This window comes from Phyllopteryx taeniolatus, chromosome 16, assembly GCF_024500385.1.
Source record: "Phyllopteryx taeniolatus isolate TA_2022b chromosome 16, UOR_Ptae_1.2, whole genome shotgun sequence".
NCBI lineage: Eukaryota > Metazoa > Chordata > Actinopteri > Syngnathiformes > Syngnathidae > Phyllopteryx > Phyllopteryx taeniolatus.
Window position 1 is genome coordinate 17295352 of NC_084517.1, and position 10097 is coordinate 17305448.

Genomic DNA, 10097 nt, shown 5'->3' on the forward strand with positions numbered 1-10097 from the left:
AGCCAGTGGGGCTAAACTCTGTTAGGAAGCGTTGTGGCAAGTAACAAATGGGACAGGAAAGCAGCCTTCAGCCCGACAGTACAGCCTGTGAGGAAGGGATGCGGCAAGTAACAAATAGGACAGGACTGGATAGGACAGGACAGGATCCAAACAGGGCTAACTTGTGTGCTGGGAATGTACTCTAAATCTAATCTGTATCAACAGACCCGCCGACCTTCAGCCAACCAGAGAACGAGACTCTGACTCTCCCCGTTGGCGTCGTTATGAGTTTAAATTGCAGCGCCTCAGGAAACCCAGCGCCGGAATACAGCTGGAAGATTCCATACTCATCCAAAGTGCAGACTGGAACTCGAGCCATTTTTGACTCGTCTTTCAAGCATCCCGGCACCTACGAGTGCACCGCCGCTAACTCTGAAGGAGCCGCCACCAAACGCTTCACAGTTAACGAAGCTGCAAGTAAGCGCTTTAGAATTCTCACCTTTCTATCTGGCTGATTGTTGCGTAACTCCGCCTCGCTGGTGCTGTTTTCCCTCCTTCATCAGGTAGTCGCCCCGGGACCACTGCTGGGATTTTAATTGCCGTCTTTTTTGTCATCATGTTCGTTGTGGGATGCGGGGTGTCTCTCAGGCAGAAAATCTCTTGGAGCGCACAGACGCAAAGCCAGAATTCTTGATTGGACAATAACGAAAACTCCCATCTCCCACAGGGACTCGAACAACGTTGGCGGTGGTGCTCGGAGTAGTGTTTGTGGCAGTCATGCTCTGCGTCCTGTGGCTTTTATTTGTCAGCCCTCAAGGAACATTTTCTTGCCGCAAGCCCAGTTGTACTCCTGGACACGCTAGGTCAGGTCCTGTATGAGCCTTGTCTGATTTTTATTTTATTTTTTTCTCCTCCTACATTTTTACAACGACAATTTTACTATGAAAATGTGACCTACCCTGCATGCACTGTTGTTACTTGGCTGTGATGCAGGACTGATGCCCCCAATTGTTTGACTGAGGTTTTTTTTTTTATTATTATTTACAGATCGTGTAAATGTGTGAGTGTATGCATGTGCATGTGGGTGTGTGTTTATTATTGTACTGTATGTGTGGATGGAAATCCACATCTTTGGCTAGTCGATGCTTCTCTTAACGGCAAATTCCGGTCGTGTTCCAAACCGCACGTCCAGATGTTAAAAGTCCCATGCCATCGAAATAAAAAAAAAAATCTCCTGTTTTATGATTAACATAGGTCAAAATGAGACTCTGACATTAAGTTTGACATCTATGTGATTTGTCGATTGAATGCATCATGAGAAAATCAATGAGAAATCCAGCCGTCTGAATTTCTAGCTGTAAAAGACATTAAAATAGCTTGGAAAGGGGCATCCTGGGCATTTCCAACCCAAATTATCTTTGAAACCCGATTTAAAAAAAAAAAAAAGCAAAAAATGTTACGAATTTTTATTTTTTATTTATTTTATTTAAATCGATGGCATGGGACTTACACTGTTTATAGCTGTCGGGGTTGCAGTCTATGCTCCATAGTTGTTTGTATTTTGTGTGTTTCATTTTCTGTTTGTGTTTGCTGCACCTTTTTATATCGTTGCGTGTAGCAGCATGTTTTGCATCTGTTCCAGTCCACTTCTGTGAAGCTGGATTTTGTTTTTTGCACTGTAAACACTTACCTGTGAGTTCTGTTCTCTCCAGTGTCATATCAAGACAATCATCCACTTTGTTGTACATGAAAATGTAAGCATTAAATGGACATAGTGCCTATTATGTCCAAAATGAATCATGATTTTGCATTTGTACACTTTTGGATTAAATCAATGTTAAAAGAAAAATTGGCCCAGAAGTTGAATATTTAGAAATACAACAAAATATATATATATTTTTTTTTTTTTCCACAATTTTTGGGTGGACAGGCACTCGAAAGACTCAACTACTTGTATATACGCTAATAAAAAGTAAATTTTCATAAAATGCCCCAAGGTCATCTTATTTATCATTTCCTTCAATACTCATAAAACGCCACTAGGCGACAGTATTGCTGTGAAAACATCTTTCTGTTGCCTCTCTATTACGTCTGTTTGGTGTCTTCAAAGGTTGAGTATTTTTACTTTATTTTAGTTTTTTATTAGACAGCGGTTAATATAGTTAAGAGGTTTTATGAGGGATGGAACATACACATTCACTTTACCTTGATGAAAATGACCAAAAGTCAAACCAGATTCACAGCACGTTGTGTTTGACATTCAGGGGAATATAACTTTATTGGTGTCAAACTCAAGGCCCGCGGGACCGATTCGGCTCGCCAGATCATTTTATGTGGCCCTGCGTGAAAGGTTTACGCAATTTTATTTTATTTTTTTAATTAGCCATAAAAATTATAATAACCAAACGCAGGGTCAAATACATAATAGTTAATTCCCAGCTAGTAAGAAGTAACAACAAATCCCTGGAGAATAGTCGAAATATTGGCAGTGTTTATGGTCACCTGGGACCCATGATAAAACACAAGTGTTCGAGTTAATGTTTTGTTCAGTTATGTAAACATTCTTAAGCAGAATACTGATTCGACCAGCTTGTTTTTAACTGTTTGTGTGCCAACCTTTCTACGGCCCCCTTTGGCCCGCCGCCGCTCTCATTCACCCGCACGTTGCGAGGCCGCCATACTAATTAGAAGTGAATGTAAAGTTAGCTTGACTCAAGTTTGCTCGCTTGCACCGTTCTTTCAATTCCGCTCCCGCCCATAACAACCCGACGGGGTTAATCCTGCTCGTTTGAAATGGAGAGCAGTGCGTACTACTTTGCAGATTAGCGCAAATGCACTGCAAAGACTAAAATCTAACCAAGATTGAATATCTCAAACGCAAAATGTGCTTGTCTGCCAAGATTCCTTATGACAGGGTGGGTTTTGTGCAAGAGCCTTTGACTTTATTTTGTTGGCATTCATTGAATGCATCTTGTGCAGTTCAAATGTGAAAGTATGTTTCTGCTTCAGGCCTGATACAGCTACTAATTGCAGGTGTAGTCGACTTGGTTGCAATTTGCCTGTATTCCCTAACATTTCTTATTGTGTGTAAATGCCAAAAGGTGAGTTTAATGGCTTAATAGTGTTTGTGTAAAGTGCTAGTGCGCATATTTCCTTGCCCGTGTGGTGTCACGTCAGTTTGTTGTTGTTTAGTCCTGTATGCTGGCAAATACTATTGATCACCTCCGTGTCAAGGTGGTTTGTTTGTTTTGAATAATTGAACTACTGAATACAGCTGTCTATGTAACTTGGGTTCATGACTGTGTACATGCTAGATGCATGACGCTGGTGCTTTATGACCTTCTCTGTTTAAATTTCTTTGCCGCCATCTTGTGGTATCTCTATGCAATTACAAACCATCTTTACAGGGGCATTTATTATTCACGGATTTTCGGAATTTACAGCAGAGGTCAGACCATGTCTCCCACTAAAGTGTTGGGGTCACGGTGTTAAAAGTGTGGTGTTTTTGTTTTGGTTTTTCCCCCTCTTTTCTTCAGGTATGTACCGTTTGTTTCCTTTGTTTTACGAAATCTTGCCAAGTCAAATTTTCCTGTTCTATGGCACTCAGTTTTGCTTCAATGAAGTTATAAAATTTCTCGTTTTTTGTCTTGTTTTGTGGTGTTTTGCAGCTGCGCGCACTGTAAATACACCACAGAGCATCCAACAGTCTGGCAGCGTTTTGGTCACAGTTTGAGGCTGATGAACAACAGCAGCACTCCCACCTGCTGGCTCGCAAGCTGAGAATGCACATACAAGTGAAAATAATCATACAATTCCAGATGTGACCACCTACCAAATTGTAACGGCATTAACTTCATATCCAAAAATATGACAGGATAGTTCATGGGGCTCATTCTTCCTTCCAGAGGCCTTCCACCTGTTAAATACCCCTCTTTCCCTTCTGTGCCCCCACTACACACACACACACACACACACACACACACACTGAAGTCAGCTGGGATGAAGGGGGCCCTTGTGTCCAACAAGCATTGTTCCCTGCAGAGTTTGCCAAGCTTGTGCAACTTGGGATTTTTCTTATCCGGGGCTCCTTCAGCCGTGAAGTGAACATGGCCAACATGGCGTCTCTGCAGTGGATTATGGCAGTGTGCATGTTTTGCTCAGGTAGGATGGTATTTTATTCATTTGTATGGTTTCGGCGTATTCATTTAGTAGCGCGGTAGTCGGTGATAATGATTGTTGTTGTCAAACGATGTGATTAAAATGTGTAACGCAGGGTGATTAATGTGCATTCTGCATCTTTATAGCCCTAAATAGGCGATGGTGGTGAGGTTATTACTCTTCATTTTGCAGCATCGCTTGTCAACAAAACATAAAATCCCTTTAAATTGATTTGTATGCTTTTCTGGCATGTTGTCAAATTCCAGTTGACCTTGTGTACACTTTTTTTGATTTTTTTTTTTTTTTTTTTTAACCCTTTTGGCACATCTTTCTAGAACTCATGAGCCCTTCAAATCCCTCACTGCGGAAACGGCTCTCAAGCGGTGTGTTTGTTTGACACAATTACCACTATGGCGGTACCTTGACTTACAAATGTCACCTTAAGTTTTATCATAAATCTTCATTTGTTCCATTATTAATTTATTTTTTGGTTTTGTTCTTTTTGCTTTGTGTTTTGACAGTCCAAAATGGGATTTTCAAGCGAGCTTCAGACGCGTGAAAAAAAGAAAAAGAGAGCCACACTCACCAATGCACTTTTAGATGTTTATTGAACAGTAAAAACAGTGAAACACACACACACACACACACAAAATGAGAACACTCTCAAAGGGCATTGAGAAGATCTTAGTTCAATAAGTGATGGAGTGAAGTTAAAAAAAAAAAAAAAAAAAAAGAGCCACCCTCACTGATGCACTTTCCGCCATTTATTGAGAGGGGCAAACAGTCAAACACAGAGATAAAAAATGAAGACATTAGCAAGGAGCAGGGGGTGAACCTTATGACTGAAGATACATGAACAAAGATACATACACACACAAATGTCCTCTGTGTGTTGCTTTCAGCTTAATTACATTCCATAAACCCAATTGATTTCTTTACAATCAATATTATTATGTTTGTAGACTTATATGTTACAGCACAGCGCTGCGGAATGAATGAAACGTATGTTGTTGTGATTTTGTATCAGTGTCAGGTGACGGCTGCTCGCTGATCCTCAAGCCCGCCAGGGTGGTGGTGGGCTTCGGGGAGCCGGTGTCCGTCAGTTGCGAGGCCGCCCGGCCGGTGCGCGTGCTGGGCTGGGAGTCGGCCATCAGCGCTGCGCACACTCAGCAGGGCCCGAGCGTCCAGTGGAAGGTGGACAGCCTCATCGACTGGATCGAGGAGCCCATCTGCTACGGCGTGTTCTTCACGGCGCCGCGCCAGTGCGAGGAAAAGCTCAACCTCGTCCTCTACAGTGAGATTAACATTGTTTTTATATATTGTTGTGTAAAATATTTCAGATTTTTTTGTTTTTGTCTCATTTTCTCTGTGTTTACAATGAACTATATTTGTTACTTTTCTATTCAAATTATTTGTTTTTATTCTCTCAATACATGTTTTTTTTTGCAATTCATTTTTGAAATTTTTTGTTTTTATTTTTGTTTTTATAGTCTTGTTCGGTAATTCATTTTTACAAATAATTTTGTTTCTATTTAGAATGTATTTATACTTTTTTTCAAGTTATTTGATTGTTTTATTTTTTTATTGTTTTTATTTAATTCATTTATTCTAATTTTATTTCTTTGTGTTCATTTTTAAAATGTATTAATTTTTATATATATTATATTATTATATTTTGACAAATAGTTTTTTATTTGGTTTTTTTTACTACTTTTTAATTGTTTCAATTTTACAGTAATTATTCATTCATTCATTTATTTATCTAAGCTTTTGTCAAGTTTATTTGTTTTTACGATTAATTTATGTGTTCTTTTTTTAAATAAATATTTGTTGTTTTATTGTACATTTTTGTAAAAAAAAAAAAATTTCATTTGTGTCCTAATCTCACAGAAAGCCCAGACAGTGTCACGATCAAGGTGGTGAATCACACTGGGCCGATGGTGGCGGGAAAGGAGTACCAGCTGCTGTGTGAGGTCCAGAACGTCGCTCCCGTTCAGTACCTCAACTTGAAGTGGTACAAGGAGCGCAGAGAGGTGTATAACCGCTCCTTTATCGACCTCAATTCTCCCTCGCCGGTGCAAGTCTCCTCTATCCTCCTCGTCACACCCTCCGAGGCCGACGATGGCGCTCAGTACAGCTGCGTGGCCGAGCTGGAACTCGGACCGGAGGGACCGCAACCTCCCCCGAACGTCACCTCGGAGCCGCTGAGAGCATCTGTGTACTGTGAGTTTAAATGATCGAAAGCAAGGGTGGGGGATTTAATCTGTCCTGGCATACAATTCTAAAAACTAATAACATTTCAGATGAACTTTAAAGGAGACATACAGTACTATGCCTTTTATTGCAAAATTGAAGACACTTCCTAGTTGTTTTAATAACAGCCTTTCTTCAAAATACCCCAAAGATCACAAATTATAGCATACTTTGCACACCCTATTTTTTATTTTTTTTTGCCTTGCTGAAATTAGGCAGTTTTGAGGTGGTGCCCCTGTCTCATGCAAGTAAGCCAGCCCTCAGATCGCCTCATAAACTGCTGGGCTAATTGGTGTAACCATCACTCACTAACCCTAACACAGTTAACTAACACTAATCTGTGAACCCAACAAAATTAAGTGCAGCTCTGCTTACCTTTTGCCTCTGAAGTGATAGCAGCGGCATCCCACCTATGGTGCATGTGAGAGTTTTTGCACGAGAGTATATCTGCACGTAGTGTTTCAGACAGTATAGTCCGGCAACCCTCTTTATTGTCAACTCAAAAGCTGTGCTGATCTCAGACTCAAAGCGATGCAACACTGTCGTCAAACTGGCATCTGTTTGTTATTGTCATTCTCATTCATCAGTTGGCGGATATAAACGTCCATGGCAGCGAACGAGTGCAGAACAGATCAGTCACTAACATATTTTCAGAAATAGGCAAATAATTAAATATTTACTTGCTTGTTTAATTTCACACTTGATGGGCGGGCAGGCGCTCCAGCGATTCAACTATTCGTATACAAGCTTTTAAAAAAGTCAATTTTCCATCCCACAAATATTTGATACGTTATTTCCCCCACCACAGTTCCTCCGACGTTCCAAAGTCCCGACGCAGGAAGCGTGGACATTGCAGAAGGTGGCGAAACGACGCTGAACTGCACCGCCGTGGGGAACCCGGCGCCCGTCTACAGCTGGCAACCCGAGCTGGAGCCGAGGAAGGAGGAGGGCCAAGAAGCCGTGCTCGCCTCCTCCTCGCTGCTGCCTGGAACCTACACTTGCACCGCATCTAACGCGCTAGGGAAGAAGACCAAGCAGTTCACTGTCAAAGCCAAGAGCAAAGGCAGACAGGGGGAGTGAAACAACCACCAGTGATTTTTACAACACATCCAGTATTTATACTTAATTTGTCACGATGTTAACATAAATAGCTGTGTAGTAATACTAGTGTACAGCATATTTACTGTATTTCCTCAAATAGTCACTAGCTATGTCGCATAATAGATGCCATTACCACAACAGTCTGGCGCAGTGGCATCTGTAAAGCTGAAGTTCAACACATAGATTTATCCAGCCATACATTTTCTATATCACATGTCGTTATGAGGTGTCATGGCTGAGCTGGAGTTGACCTGAGCTGACTTGGGGCCAGAAGTGGGGCATACCTTGGAGTCCTCGCCAGCCAATGGCAGGACACATATCGACATAACTCACATTGACGCTTATGGACGATTTAGAGTCTGCAGTTAATGTAACGGGCATGTTTTTGAAATGTGCGAGGAAGCCGGGACAACATTTAAACTCCACACACAGGAAGGCCGGAGTTTCGAACCCAGAACCTCAGAACTGTGAGACAGGCGTACTAACCACTCCCACCGTGCTGCCTGACATGTATTTATTAAATGCTAAATAGTGTCTGGAAGAACTCTTGAGTGACAGATTTTTAAAATGTATTATTATTATATTTTCCTGTACATTATTTGAATAATAATAATAGAATACAGTGGTGTATTGAGTTACAAGATACCACCCTAAAGTCTGTTAGCTTAATGCTAACACATAATGGGAAACTCCATGGAGGGGCTAACGAATGGCATCTATGTTGCTATGGATTTTACTGCAGATTACTAAATCACTTACAGTAGTTGAGTGAATCTCTTCACACATTTTTCTTTTTTTTATCAGGGGGGGGGGGGGCTGGAATGGATTAATGGCATTTAAATTCATTTTAGTGGGGAAAGATGATTTGAGATACAAGTGTTTTCAGTTACAGAATGAATTAAACTCATATCTCAAGGTACCACTGTACATTGTTAATATTCTCATTATAAAAAATGCATTAGTACAAATAAAGGCCTCCCTACTAACCACAAAGCAGTTGACTACCAAATCACTATTTCAGGGGTATGCAGTCATTCTGTTTTCCTGTAATATTCTGTTACTAAAGTAAGTTATGGTGTGTTTCATATTGATAAAAATCATCATGTAACATTTTACGTCTTTTTAGATTGTCTTGTTAGAAATGTATGCTCGGTATAAACACAAACTGTTAAAGATGAGGAAATGGTCGTCACTGTAAATATCGCTTAGTTCGTGAATTAACAACATGATTCTCAATGTAATTGGTCAGAATGTATGAACAATTGTGTGTCTTTGGGGAAAACACGTTTCTTTTATTTAAAAAGAAAATTTGGAATCAAGGAATGATGTGCTTTCTTTGCAGAGTTTGATAACCTTTCACACATTTGCAAATTCTAATTTTTTTTGTCAATATGTTTTTTACACAATAATTAAAATGCTGTTTCTCTAATAACAAATGGGAAAATATATAATATAATGTATAAATGCGTATAATTTCATGTGAATACTAAATTTATTTTAATAACAGGGAAATAAAATAAATCGATGGTTCAACTCCCATTAAAACTCAACTGTCTCCTCAATTAAATTGTTACACTGCAATACCATCAACTGTCAATAGACACTATTTTCTAGAAATTCTATTGGGTTGCTGTGCGTCACGTGATCACAACATTACAAATAAATGCGGAAGCTGAAAACATCGCTTGACATTAAGCGGTCTCCTCTCAGCAATGCCAGCAAAAGACCCTTGTCAAAAACAGGCTTGTGCTATCCAAACGTGTTTACAAGGTATATCGCGGTCAAAATACGTGTTAATAGACAGTTATTTGTTGCAAAACGTCGTGTGCACAATGCTAACTTGGTTCCATCCCGGCAGCTCACAAGTACGTGGCGAGCATGTGCGCGGATGTGATCGATGACATGAGGCGGTGCTGCCGGACGCATGGCGCAAACTCCATCTGCTGTTCCGGTTTTAAGGACCCCAAACACACGGAGAGGAAACCCAGCACGTAGCCTCCAACGCGGCTTTGGATGTAGCATTTGCGTGGGACAACGGCTAGACGCATGATTGGCTGGAGTGTAATTTTATAAAATAAAATATAACTACAGTAAATAAATGGTTACAATTGAACATTTATATTATGAGATCAATTTCAAATGGGTATTTGTTTTTCCATGTTATGCGTACTCGAAAACAGAAGTGATGTTCACTTAAGAAGGGGTGGAGCAACGCAATGCGCCGTGTGACGTACGACAGATAATAGATATGACACGCCTTTCACATGTAAAATGTTATGTGTTGATAGCACACGCTTTGGCATTGACAAAAAAGTAAACCTTTTTTTAAACAATTGGTTGAGAAATTTGTAAGTTCCGACTTAATTTCAATGTCCATGCATTGCCTTTGATTGGAATGTCGACCTCCCCAACATGGCCGCCATGTAGTCATGTGGTTAGCCTTGCTGCTATGGGGTTGCTACCCGAGTGCTACACCCAGATAGTGTAACTAGTCTTCATATCTACGAATAAAGATTTCTCGGCAGGCTTGCTAACTTTTTCAATGGGTACAAAGAGAAAAAGTGAAATTAATTTATTCATGACATAGTAATACATTATTGTGATGA

General features: G+C 40.4%; 2 protein-coding genes across 2 annotated transcripts in view; both read left to right on the top strand.

The window, feature by feature from the left end:
- icam3 (intercellular adhesion molecule 3) overlaps window positions 1-9000 on the top strand; it is a 47687-nt gene extending 38687 nt beyond the window's left edge. Inside the window, exons 15-20 of the mRNA XM_061749929.1 lie at window positions 205-456; window positions 707-852; window positions 3903-4140; window positions 5165-5431; window positions 6028-6360; window positions 7199-9000. Coding sequence (XP_061605913.1) covers window positions 205-456; window positions 707-852; window positions 3903-4140; window positions 5165-5431; window positions 6028-6360; window positions 7199-7470 — 1508 coding nt within the window. The 3' untranslated portion in view covers window positions 7471-9000. The remainder of the gene's footprint in view (window positions 1-204; window positions 457-706; window positions 853-3902; window positions 4141-5164; window positions 5432-6027; window positions 6361-7198) is intronic.
- Window positions 9001-9103: 103 nt separating this feature from the next.
- Window positions 9104-9610, top strand: cmc4 (C-x(9)-C motif containing 4 homolog (S. cerevisiae)). Its single transcript, XM_061749760.1, has 2 exons — window positions 9104-9261; window positions 9350-9610. The coding sequence occupies exons 1-2, from the start codon at window positions 9204-9206 to the stop codon at window positions 9484-9486; spliced, it is 195 nt and encodes a 64-aa protein (XP_061605744.1). The 5' UTR covers window positions 9104-9203; the 3' UTR covers window positions 9487-9610.
- Window positions 9611-10097: the final 487 nt, after the last annotated feature.